We start from the raw sequence: 13,359 nt of genomic DNA, 5'->3' as shown, positions 1-13,359 counted from the left end.
AACACGCAATCACCTATTCATACTTTCAGTTCAAACAGAGACTCCCACAGGTGCACTAAAACATGAACGAGTATCACACTTGCTTCAGTGAATAATCTCACACTGTCGACTTGTAACCAAGAACTGCTGCTGCAGTCATACACACTATCCTGTTTATTCCAAACCTCTAAATAACCTCATACTGAACATCTTTCAGCACTGTTTGATCACATCTTTTGATCGTATACATTTGTGGAAGAGTAAGGATTTACAATCCCACTTTCTGTGGTCACCCTGAAAAGGACAGGTTATTTTTAAGGCCAGTTCCTCTCCAGGGTCCTTCCTCATGTCCTCTCAGGGAGTTTTTCCTTGCCACTGTCACCTCTGTCTTGCTCTTTAGGGATCTAATTTCTGTAAAGCTGTACTGTTAAGCTCTCTAAATACAAGCGAATTGAACATGGTGTTGTTAACAAAGCTAAAGTTTTCCAGGGTTACGACTGAATTTCCTAGTGACTTCCTACAACAGTGCAGTACTTTGGATGAAATGGCAGTATCTACACCCTAGCTAGTGCACTATGCCCCAGGGCGTGACTCCAGTCCGAGCCCCACCCCTCCAGATGACTGTGCCTGCTAAGCGAAAACTTTCAGACCAGACTATCTTAGACGAGGGGTGTGTGTGTGTGTGTGTGTGTGTGTGTGTGTGGATGGGTGGGTGGGTGTCTGAAAAACCGGAACAACCCGGCAATATTAAGGCGAATACTCTGATGAGAGGTAGTCTACAGACGAGTGGATTACAGCGAAAGCTCCATAAACTTTAATGAACAGGATTATATTCAGCAACTTGTTTTACTGGAAACATTACTGAGGAAACTTCATGTCGGACTATTAACCTTATTCTGCGCTCTTTAGTTTTCACCTCAAGACGGCAACATTCCGAGACTATTTTATTTATTTATTTATTTATTATTGAAGATTCTCTGGATAACTGATGAGGGTGAAGATGAGCTTGTGGACACTGCTGTTGTTCTTGCTGGCTTTTGTGTCCAGGGGAAAAGCTGGTAAGTTTAATTGAGCTAAATTCGACTCTGTGCTAGTTGTTATGTGTTTATGAGGGATACTTGGACTATTAAAGCAAAAACAAAACAAAACAAACCTGTTTACTACAGTACTAAACTGTTGGGTTCCTTGTCGCTGTTGTGTAGCCAGTGTTTAACCTGGATATGGGGATATAGTGTACGGAAAACAAGATTTAATGTACATATTTGGTCTGTAGTTGCCTTTTGTTGCCTTGGTGTGTGCTTGAAGATACCACCCAAGCGGGACATGCTACTGTTTATCACCATTTTTCTTTTTTTTTGTAACTCAGTACCTAGTAACTAGCCAACAGCAACCTGGCTAACTGCCTCTCGCGCTTTGCTGTCTCGCTCCTCCGTCACAAGCTCAACAAGCCAGGCAATATTCATGTGTTCACTGTTGCCAAGGAAGTGATATTGTGCTGCCAGGTTCTTATCTACACCAGTACTAACTAACAAACAGTAGAGAATGTGCTTGACCTTCCCTGCTCAAAAAAAAAAAAAAACCCTCATAGAATTTGTAATGGTTTTAATGGTTATAATGGGAATTGTATAGGTTTTAATGGAATCTGTAATGGGGGTCTCTACTGGTAATTTGTTGCCTTCTGTTAGTGGCATGTTATGTCTAGTGGATAACATTAAGGACCAATAATGGTAATAGAAATGCTTTTAATGGTTAGCTGATGGTTTGTAGTGCTATTTGTAGTGTTAACCATTAGAATTTCTGGGATGGTTTATTTTATTTTATTTTTATTTATTTATTTGTTTGTTTATCCGTTTATTTATGGAGGGTAACGTCCTGTTAACTTGAGATCATCGGATTTGGAGATGTCATTGAATACAGCTGTGAGGACAAATACACTCTTGTAGGCAACAGATCTGTTGTTTGTCAGGAAAATGGGAATTACAGTTCACTTCCACAGTGCCAAGGTAAAAATTTATTTTGTTTTCACTTTAGTTCTTGTCAAGAAAAATGTGTAAGAATAGAAACAAGAATCAGAGTAACATGTTAGTGGACTGTTTTCCATTTGCGTATCTGGTAGGAAAGGTATTTACTGGATTCAGAAAAAGTGGATTCTGTTAGCAGAAAGCAGAAGCCTGCTATCCTACTGTACCATTGCAATGACATATCATTCCTGTTAGGCATTATAAATGCATGTTACATAGGTAATAGTTTGTGAATCCTGGTGCAGGTATTATCTGCAGGAATGCTGTTGTGACTCTATCACTCTGTTCTCCTGAAATGTTCACATTTACACAGCAACTCCTATGTTGTTTAGTCTGATTTAGTTTTATTTCAGTTCTGGTGATTCTGTCATAGCAATGCGTCTGACGCTATATGTTTGCTTCATTTCCTTAATGTTGATTTTCCATGATCAGGATTCCTTATGACTTTTACATTCAGAGCTCAGCTTCACGAATTCACTTTGCAGAGCAGATTAAAAAAACACTCTCCCTACATCTGTAAAAGTGAGACCACATCTGAGTGTCAGTACGAATACAGAATGAAGGCCATGTCCAGGGCTGAGTGTAAGAAGAGTGGCCGGATGAAGAGTTGCACAATTTACAGTTGCTTTAAGAATAGATGGATACAAACGAAGCAGAAAACAATCCAAGCATTTTGCTACTTAAGTAGCTGACATTGACAAAAGTTCTGCTTAGTGTTGACATTTTGAAGTGTACAGTGATTGTGCCATTTATGTTTGTGGTGTAATTAGCAGGATACTAAATTAATAATGTCTGTTAACTGATTACTACAGTCAGTGAGTATGATACACTAGGTTTTGAGGTTTATACTTTTGTTTAACCTTATTACCTTGTTCTTAATAATATTTCAATTTTGGAACATGACTGATGTTCTGTTAAATTCAACTGACCAAAATCCTAGTTATTATAATAATTGTGCTTGGACATTTTGGTCTCAGATGTATTGAGCTGAACATTATTTTTAAAATGATTGTGTTGGGCTCTTATTCTGAAAGTGTAACTCAGTACCTAGTAAGTAACCAACAGCAAATTGGCTAACTGCTTCTCGCTGTTTGCTGTCTCACTCGTCCATCACAAAATCAATGAGCTGGCAAAATTAATTTATTTGTTGCTAAGGGACTGATATTACTCTGTCAGTTTCTTATTTACACCAGTAGTAACTAACAGGGAGTAGAGAATGTGCTTGACCTTGAGTGTGTGTTGTTTTGTTGAACAGGTGAATGTCCGAGACCTGTCCCGGAGGGTAACGTGCTGTTAACTGAATCTGCTATGCTGAAAAATAATTTTCCTGATGGATCTGAAGTCACTCTGAAGTGTGCTACTGGCTATGTGGTGGTGCAAGGCTCTAACACCATTCAGTGTGTCAGTGGTGAATGGAGCAAACAGGAGCTGACTTGTAAAAGTAAATCAACTTTTTTTCATTATGTTTCATACATAATGCGTCATAATAGTAAAATAGCAACGCTCTTAATTTTGTATTGATGTCAACAACTAATTTACACAATACCTTTTTTAAACAGTACTTCAAAGGGTACTTTAAAACATAACTAAACAGAGAAAATAAATTAAAGAATTAAACTTTAAAGCTTACTTGACTTTACTTGATGTCCAGCCAAACAAGTAGGTCTATATTTAGGTACAGAGTTGGATAGCCAGTAATGTGATGAGATTGCAAAAACAACAATTACTAAAGTTTGATTGTAAGATGCTGATACGAATTAATAATGGGCTATATTTATTAGTAGGAGGGCAGAATGAATGAATGAATAAATAAATAAATAAATAAATAAATAAGAGAGACTGCTTCTACTGTGTTATATCCTCATCTTAGAAAAACATAGAGTTTGTAGCAGATACTGTGCTGTAACAAAAGCTGATATGGGGTTGACATTACCACACAGTGATTTTCTTTTTGTATTAAATATTAAATATGGTAATTCAGCCCATTTTATGTCTGACTTTTAAAATTTTTTTCAGAAAAAGACTGTGGTCTTCCTAGATCAACCCCTAATATGAATTATCACATCCCCACTGACACATTGTTTGGTGCATACATCAGACCAGTTTGTGACCGTGGGTGAGTGTTTTCTCATCTTACTGTCTTCAAGATAACATATCTGTAATTCTATAAAAAGGGACAACATACCCAGTGTCCTGGTTTTAATCAGTATAAATGGACTTTTTCCAGATATTACCTTCAGGGTTCCAGCTATAGGCAGTGTCATGCAAATGGCTGGGGTGGAAGGTCACAGTGTCTGTGTAAGTTCAAGCAACTCCAACCAAGTCAGCTGTATATACCTGAAGATTTTACTACATAAACTGGAGTAGCTTTTAGACTAAGCCTGAAATTTCCACCATAACTGTACTGTTTTGTTGTTGTTTTGTAGTGGTCACCTGTGGGAAGCTTCCTGAGATTCCTCACTCTGTTATAGTCAGTGAACCAGCCAAGGAGATCATCGGATTTGGAGATGTCATTGAATACAGCTGTGAGGACAAATACACTCTTGTAGGCAACAGATCTGTTGTTTGTCAGGAAAATGGGAATTACAGTTCACTTCCACAGTGCCAAGGTAAAAATTTATTTTGTTTTCACTTTAGTTCTTGTCAAGAAAAATGTGTAAGAATAGAAACAAGAATCAGAGTAACATGTTAGTGGACTGTTTTCCGTTTGTGTATCTGGTAGGAAAGGTATTTACTGGATTCAGAAAAATTGGATTCTGTTAGCAGAAAGCAGAAGCCCGCTATCCTACTGTACCATTGCAATGACATATCATTCCTGTTAGGCATTATAAATGCATGTTACATAGGTAATAGTTTGTGAATCCTGGTGCAGGTATTATCCGCAGGAATGCTGTTGTGACTCTATCACTCTGTTCTCCTGAAATGTTCACATTTACACAGCAACTCCTATGTTGTTTAGTCTGATTTAGTTTTATTTCAGTTCTGGTGATTCTGTCATAGCAATGCGTCTGACGCTATATGTTTGCTTCATTTCCTTAATGTTGATTTTCCATGATCAGGATACCTTATGACTTTTACATTCAGAGCTCAGCTTCACAAATTCACTTTGCAGAGCAGATTAAAAAAAACACTCTCCCTACATCTGTAAAAGTGAGACCACATCTGAGTGTCAGTACGAATACAGAATGAAGGCCATGTCCAGGGCTGAGTGTAAGAAGAGTGGCCGGATGAAGAGTTGCACAATTTACAGTTGCTTTAAGAATAGATGGATACAAACGAAGCAGAAAACAATCCAAGCATTTTGCTACTTAAGTAGCTGACATTGACAAAAGTTCTGCTTAGTGTTGACATTTTGAAGTGTACAGTGATTGTGCCATTTATGTTTGTGGTGTAATTAGCAGGATACTAAATTAATAATGTCTGTTAACTGATTACTACAGTCAGTGAGTATGATACACTAGATTTTGAGGTTTATACTTTTGTTTAACCTTATTACCTTGTTCTTAATAATATTTAAATTTTGGAACATAACTGATGTTCTGTTAAATTCAACTGACCAAAATCCTAGTTATTATAATAATTGTGCTTGGACATTTTGGTCTCAGATGTATTGAGCTGAATATTATTTTTAAAATGATTGTGTTGGGCTCTTATTCTGAAAGTGTAACTCAGTACCTAGTAAGTAACCAACAGCAAATTGGCTAACTGCTTCTCGCTGTTTGCTGTCTCACTCGTCCATCACAAAATCAATGAGCTGGCAAAATTAATTTATTTGTTGCTAAGGGACTGATATTACTCTGTCAGTTTCTTATTTACACCAGTAGTAACTAACAGGGAGTAGAGAATGTGCTTGACCTTGAGTGTGTGTTGTTTTGTTGAACAGGTGAATGTCCGAGACCTGTCCCGGAGGGTAACGTGCTGTTAACTGAATCTGCTATGCTGAAAAATAATTTTCCTGATGGATCTGAAGTCACTCTGAAGTGTGCTACTGGCTATGTGGTGGTGCAAGGCTCTAACACCATTCAGTGTGTCAGTGGTGAATGGAGCAAACAGGAGCTGACTTGTAAAAGTAAATCAACTTTTTTTCATTATGTTTCATACATAATGCGTCATAATAGAAAAATAGCAACGCTCTTAATTTTGTATTGATGTCAACAACTAATTTACACAATACCTTTTTTAAACAGTACTTCAAAGGGTACTTTAAAACATAACTAAACAGAGAAAATAAATTAAAGAATTAAACTTTAAAGCTTACTTGACTTTACTTGATGTCCAGCCAAACAAGTAGGTCTATATTTAGGTACAGAGTTGGATAGCCAGTAATGTGATGAGATTGCAAAAAACAACAATTACTAAAGTTTGATTGTAAGATGCTGATACGAATTAATAATGGGCTATATTTATTAGTAGGAGGGCAGAATGAATGAACGAATGAATAAATAAATAAATAAGGGAGACTGCTTCTACTATGTTATATCCTCATCTTAGAAAAACATAGAGTTTGTAGCAGATACTGTGCTGTAACAAAAGCTGATATGGGGTTGACATTACCACACAGTGATTTTCTTTTTGTATTAAATATTAAATATGGTAATTCAGCCCATTTTATGTCTGACTTTTAAAATTTCTTTCAGAAAAAGACTGTGGTCTTCCTAGATCAACCCCTAATATGAATTATCACATCCTCACTGACACATTGTTTGGTGCATACATCAGACCAGTTTGTGACCGTGGGTGAGTGTTTTCTCATCTTACTGTCTTCAAGATAACATATCTGTAATTCTATAAAAAGGGACAACATAGCCAGTGTCCTGGTTTTAATCAGTATAAATGGACTTTTTCCAGATATTACCTTCAGGGTTCCAGCTATAGGCAGTGTCATGCAAATGGCTGGGGTGGAAGGTCACAGTGTCTGTGTAAGTTCAAGCAACTCCAACCAAGTCAGCTGTATATACCTGAAGATTTTACTACATAAACTGGAGTAGCTTTTAGACTAAGCCTGAAATTTCCACCATAACTGTACTGTTTTGTTGTTGTTTTGTAGTGGTCACCTGTGGGAAGCTTCCTGAGATTCCTCACTCTGTTATAGTCAGTGAACCAGCCAAGGAGATCATCGGATTTGGAGATGTCATTGAATACAGCTGTGAGGACAAATACACTCTTGTAGGCAACAGATCTGTTGTTTGTCAGGAAAATGGGAATTACAGTTCACTTCCACAGTGCCAAGGTAAAAATTTATTTTGTTTTCACTTTAGTTCTTGTCAAGAAAAATGTGTAAGAATAGAAACAAGAATCAGAGTAACATGTTAGTGGACTGTTTTCCATTTGCGTATCTGGTAGGAAAGGTATTTACTGGATTCAGAAAAATTGGATTCTGTTAGCAGAAAGCAGAAGCCTGCTATCCTACTGTACCATTGCAATGACATATCATTCCTGTTAGGCATTATAAATGCATGTTACATAGGTAATAGTTTGTGAATCCTGGTGCAGGTATTATCCGCAGGAATGCTGTTGTGACTCTATCACTCTGTTCTCCTGAAATGTTCACATTTACACAGCAACTCCTATGTTGTTTAGTCTGATTTAGTTTTATTTCAGTTCTGGTGATTCTGTCATAGCAATGCGTCTGACGCTATATGTTTGCTTCATTTCCTTAATAATGTTGATTTTCCATGATCAGGATACCTTATGACTTTTACATTCAGAGCTCAGCTTCACGAATTCACTTTGCAGAGCAGATTAAAGAAACACTCTCCCTACATCTGTAAAAGTGAGACCACATCTGAGTGTCAGTACGAATACAGAATGAAGGCCATGTCCAGGGCTGAGTGTAAGAAGAGTGGCTGGATGAAGTAGCATTTATTACACATTTATAATAGTCATGCCAATAACATTTCCCCCAGCTTCATTCCCAGTATTACCCAAACCAGCTTACAAGGTTAATATTTCCTCAGGGGCAGAGATGCTGACAGGTGTAGTTTAAGTTTCTTTTTTAATTGCAGAGACAAACAAATCCAAAACAAGAAGGTCAAGGTCAACACAAGCACAAGTCAGGCGATGTGCAAACAGAGTTGCTTGGGCAAGAGACAAAGACATTAATCAGAAACATAGTCGTAACCATAAACAAAATAGCTTAAAGATATACGCTTGGTATAGACAGGTACATAACACTGAGCGTATACTTTGCAATGTGTGTGTGAATTGAGAGTCCTTATATACTGTGAAGGTGATTGGGTAATTGAGTCCAGGTGTGTGCAATCGGAAAGATAGTGAATGTGAATATGAGAGAGCTGGTGATGGCTGGGTGTTTTAGTCTTCGGCGGCCATGTTTATAAGCTGCGTTGTACTCTGGGAGTTGTGTTCGGTGGCCATGTTTGTAGGCTGCTCTGTGTTTCGGGACCTGGAGAGCAATGCCACTTCCGGCGTTGACATGACATATTTCAGCTGGTTCTTCTATGTCCAACACTATGCAAGCTGATTAACCCCCACTTACAAGCAGACAGAAAGTAGACTTGCAAGGTATTTTTTCAGGTAGTTTCAGGTGTCTTGTTGAACGATATAATTTGTTGTCGTTGTGTTTTTTCCCTAGAGAGACAAGGCCATGAGAGATATTTTTCAACATACTGTGAGTTTCTACCATATTAAATTCTGACTATGCTGTCCTCAGGGACATCTTTTATACAGTCCCCTCCAAAAGTATTGGAACAACAAGGCCAATTCTTTTATTTTTGCTATACACTGAACACATCTGGGTTTGAGATCAAAGATATTCATTTCCTGATATTTACATCTAGATGTGTTAAACAATGTAGAACATGGCCACTCGTGTACTAACAACCAGACTTCAAACCGGTCGACCAAGGAAAACAACAGCAGTTGATGACAGAATCATTGTGAGACCTGTGAAGAGTACCCCCAAAACAGCAGTCAGTGACATCACCAACAACCTCCACAGAGCAGGGGTGAAGGTATCACAGTTGAAGAAGATTACAAGGGCAGAAATATAGAAGCCATACCACACGATGCAAAGCACTCATAAACAAGCACTCATAAACAGTAAGAATCGGAAGGCCAAACTGGAATTTGCAAAGAAATGCAGAGATGAGTCACAAAAGTTCTGGAACCAAGATTGCAGGGCAAAGTGTGGAGAAAGTAAGGATCTGTTCATAATCCAAAACATACGAGCTCTCTAGTCAAGCATGGTGGAGGTAGTGTCATGGCTTGGGCTTGCATGGCTACTTCTGGAATGGGCTCACTAATCTTTATTGATGATGTAACTCATGGTGGTGTGTAATGAATTCAAAAGTCTACAGAAACAATCTGTCTGCCAGTTTACGGAGAAATTCATTTAATTGAGAGAAACTTCATCATGCAGCAAGACAATGAGCCAAAACACACTGCCAACACAACAAAAGACCATCAGGGAAAAAAAGCAGAAGTTTTTAGACTGTAGACTTTTAGACTCTTAGCCATATCAGTCACCAGACCTTAATTGAGCATCCAATTGACCATGCATTTCACCTCCTGAAGAGAAGACTGAAGGGAGAAAACCCCAAAACAAACAACAGCTGAAAAAAGCTGTGGTACAACCCTGTAAAATCATCACAAAAGAAGAATGCAACAGTTTCGTGATGTCAGTGGGTCACCGGCTTGATGCAATTAATGCATGCATGGGATATGCAACCAATATTATTCTTATTTATTTTAATTAATTTTAAGACTGTCTGTTCCTATGCTTTTGCTCACCTAAAAATTCGGTGGTCACCCACCAAAGGTGCCATGTTCTAATCTGTTTAACACATCTAGATGGAATTCTGATCTGTTATCTCATATTCATCTTTTGATCTCAAACCCAAATGTCTTCAGTGTACAGAAAAAAAAAATTAGCCTTGCCGTTCCAATACTTACATTACAATATGTGGGGACTGTCGTTACTACTATAGCTAATTGGTACAGCAGGTAGTGGGTTTTATGTGAGAAAAAAAACATGCATGTTGCTATTTTGAAAATAAACTAAAATGCATTATTATTATTATTATTATTATTATTATTATTATTCCTCTCATTACTGGATTTCTTTTTCCAGCAGTTGTTATTGGATTGACTGCCATATTGGCTGCAGCCATAGCCATTGTTATTTGTGAGTTTTTTCTTTTATCTTTCTTGAAATAATGTCAAAGTCATGAGTGTCTGCAAGTATGAGAGACTTATCCATTTTAAACTGAAGAAAAAAATGTAAAATGCAGTGGCCACTGAACCAATGAACAGAAGTGACACAGTAGTTAGGGTCACTTTTCACACACTATACATACATACATACATACATGCATATTTATTTATTTATTATACATTTTCTGACATAAAGCTTTAATACTTCTTGAAATGTTTTTGTACCATTTTTAGTATTATTATATAATACTAATATTTAGTAGTTACAAGAAAAATATCTTAATGTGATGATATAGGAAGTATAGATAGGAAATAGGAATACAGCAGTCTGTTTTCTCAGGTGTATTTTGTAAAGCTCTAGGTTATTTGGTGTAGGTTTTTACAAAAAAATAGAGATGAACTGATCCTCTTATTAGTTCTCTAATACATTCTTACTCAAGGCCTAATTTTAGACTTTAGACTTTATCTTGTTACATTAGGCAGTAGGAAATTGTGATCTACTGAGTGTGTTCTCTGTCAGTGTTTTTGGGCCACTCTGTTTTTTGCCTCTTTCACCATCCTCCTCACTATGTGTCCAATGTGTCACATATGTGTCAAGGGTCCAATTTCTGGCAATTTTCCAACTGTTTCTGGAATGTGAAACTTTTTGTTATGGTCCTAACTGTGCTTAATAGTATTTTAACTACTTGTGTATATTTTGTATCATTACCTGGTTTGTACAGGTCAACAACCTTTTTTTTTTTTTTGATGCTTGTTTTTTCGTGCATGTAATGTTGAGAGAAAATTCTATTACTTTAAGTTATTTAAGTTATTTAAGTGAGAATCCTTTTTTTTAAACAAAGATAAATATTTTGTCTGATTGTTTGACTGGAATTGTATGTAAGGTTTATTTTACAGAATAAATTTTGCTTATTTTTATGGAGATCACTATATTGGGCAAATCAGTAATATATCACTTTTCATAACTCTTATTTCCCTAGTAATATGGTGCCTTGTACAGCGTTACCAGAAACGAAAAGGGTAAGCACATCATTTATCAAGGCTTTTTTAACAACTAGTATGCTGAATTAATTAGCCCACTAAATTTCTGCATGTGTAAAATGCTGCTGCTGACCTTGAATCTATTCTAAGCAAACTACTTTTTTCTTTGTCTATTCTTATCTTATTTCTTTGCCTTGTACTTTGAGATAGATTATGAAGAAAGCTGGACATGCATTACTGACCCTGCGTTATTCAGCCACACAGACAGTCAGCATCATGTTTGAATACTTTTTAGGGTTCTCAGATTACTGTTTATTGTTTAAGAAAGTGGAAAATTACAGGAACGGCAGGACAGAGTATGGAATTTTGGGATTTTTGCCTTTCCTGATTTTGAGGATGTCAGCAAATCCCCCCTTTTTTCCGTTGAAGGATATATCGTCCTGATATAACCTATATCCATACTGTAAATGTTTCTGTAATACACTATTACAATATTTAGTATAATAGCTAAATAAATAAATAAATAGGTTAAACATTAAAATGGTGTGTATATACATATCAGCTGAATGCTGAAGATTAACTAGCATTATTCAGAACACAACACATTTTGAAAATATGCTTTACCTGCATAGAAAGTCAGCCAGATAAGGGAGGAGAGTTTCTACCAAGCAGAAGTGGTTCTGCATTATATGGCTTGACTGCACTGTGACACATCACCCAAATAGGAAGGACAGTCCATATTATATACTCTATTACATAGTATACAGTATATGTTATGTATAAAAAGCTAGTTTATACGGCTGAACAGTTTGTGTCCTCCTCAAAGTGAACCGAACTTCACAGTAATGCTATTTGAACTGCATTTGAAAAGAGATGGTTGCTGATTTCACATAGCAGGAATGGTCGATTAGGTAATATAGGTTTACAGTGATGACTGCTGGCTGACTAACACCCAGAGGAAATGGGCAGGACCACAAAATACAGACATGAGGTCATATTGTGCGTGTTATATGATGCTAACAGTATTACGAAATTAACACTGCTTTGTTTAATTACATAAAACATATTTAGCCCCATACTAATTGCAAAACAGGCAGTTCTAAGTTGGTTTATACAAAATACTAAAGCAAGGCAAGTGGATGATGTTGATTGTATCTCATTATCTGGTGATGCTACATAGATCATATGACACTGGGGAAGAAATGAGGAAAAAAGAAGCATTAATGCAAGAAAACTGTTACTCCAACATCCGGGTCCAATCCAAGGTACCTACTAAGATCTCTAACCTGACTGAAACTCAGTTTCGACCTTCTTATTCTGACATTTTCTTTAGTTTAGAGTTTTGCTATGCTTAATAGGCTTGTGTAATAATTTAGTAGTTTAATTAATAGTAGTAATAAATTTTTAACATCTTCTAGTTCTGTTGTAAAATGTTGAAATATGTATGCTACAGTAAGATGACTGCCTAAGCCTGTGTTTTCTTCTTCCTCCCAAACACAGGCCCCGTAATCGCATTGCTCCTGCCTGCTGATCTGCTTCTGATCCATGCAGTGGCCAGGAGCACAGTATTACCTCTGTAAAGTGACCAAAATGTTTTATTCACACATTATTCTAACTATTCACACGTTATTATTATTATGAAATTCTGAATCTGTCTCCTGGAAATCCCCATACTCAATACCAGCCATTCCTTCAAATGGAGCTCGCTTTGAGTGCAGCGAGACGTTTCTCTCTGAAATTCTATCTAAGGGCTGGTAGGTCCTGGCACAGTCTTCCAGAGCAGAAATGGGAACTCAGATGGTTCTAGTTTCTCCCGAAGTTGTCCTGTCTTAGGCCAGACTACAAGCCTGAGACAGGCCAATATTAATCTGTCACACTGTGCTCATTTTCACCAGTGAATTGCTGAAACATGGACACAGAACATCTTTTATTCAGTCCCTCCTGCAGAAACTGAAGTGCATTGAAGTAAAGGCCTGCTTTGAGAGACAGCCATTGATTATTGCTGCCTGGACAATACCACTGAGTTAAGCATTAAACTTGGTCAAGCTTCCAAATGCATCGTATTTAAAGGAAAGTCAATAGCAATACTCATTCAGATGTGTGTTGTTTAGTCTAGCCGATGGAGTACAAACTTTAGAATATTAGAATGTAATGCTTTGTAAGCACTCTAAAGATACACTGTGGCTGTTTGATGAATTGTGTGACT

At 37.1% G+C, this 13,359-nt stretch overlaps 1 protein-coding gene across 3 annotated transcripts; it reads left to right on the top strand.

Moving 5' to 3' along the window:
- Positions 1-666: 666 nt before the first annotated feature.
- On the top strand, positions 667-12,773 carry im:7151449 (complement factor H). 3 transcript variants are annotated; one of them, XM_053232026.1, is made up of 15 exons: positions 667-1,037; positions 1,843-1,982; positions 3,256-3,441; positions 4,017-4,116; positions 4,228-4,298; positions 4,427-4,609; positions 5,884-6,069; positions 6,638-6,737; positions 6,849-6,919; positions 7,048-7,230; positions 8,593-8,628; positions 10,090-10,143; positions 11,153-11,192; positions 12,334-12,418; positions 12,654-12,773. In XM_053232026.1, the coding sequence occupies exons 3-15, from the start codon at positions 3,309-3,311 to the stop codon at positions 12,660-12,662; spliced, it is 1,251 nt and encodes a 416-aa protein (XP_053088001.1). In that variant the 5' UTR covers positions 667-1,037; positions 1,843-1,982; positions 3,256-3,308; the 3' UTR covers positions 12,663-12,773. The 3 variants fall into 3 exon arrangements, with proteins under 3 accessions (XP_053088001.1, XP_053088000.1, XP_034153642.2); XM_053232025.1 differs by lacking the exon at positions 1,843-1,982 and having other exon boundaries at positions 10,093-10,143; XM_034297751.2 differs by lacking the exon at positions 1,843-1,982.
- Positions 12,774-13,359: the final 586 nt, after the last annotated feature.

Source organism: Pangasianodon hypophthalmus, chromosome 2, assembly GCF_027358585.1.
Source record: "Pangasianodon hypophthalmus isolate fPanHyp1 chromosome 2, fPanHyp1.pri, whole genome shotgun sequence".
Lineage (NCBI taxonomy): Eukaryota > Metazoa > Chordata > Actinopteri > Siluriformes > Pangasiidae > Pangasianodon > Pangasianodon hypophthalmus.
Note: the sequence above shows the minus strand (reverse complement) of the source record. Positions and strands in the feature narration are given on the sequence as shown.

What these genes read in the sequence shown, in the direction of transcription:
- im:7151449 (XM_034297751.2), top strand. Translation starts at nt 968, where the DNA reads ATGAGGGTGAAGATGAGCTTGTGGACACTGCTGTTGTTCTTGCTGGCT. An exon ending in TGTGTCCAGGGGAAAAGCTG is followed by an intron (nt 1,038 to 3,255) that starts GTAAGTTTAATT and finishes TTTGTTGAACAG; the next exon opens with GTGAATGTCCGAGACCTGTC. An exon ending in TTCACTTCCACAGTGCCAAG is followed by an intron (nt 4,610 to 5,883) that starts GTAAAAATTTAT and finishes TTTGTTGAACAG; the next exon opens with GTGAATGTCCGAGACCTGTC.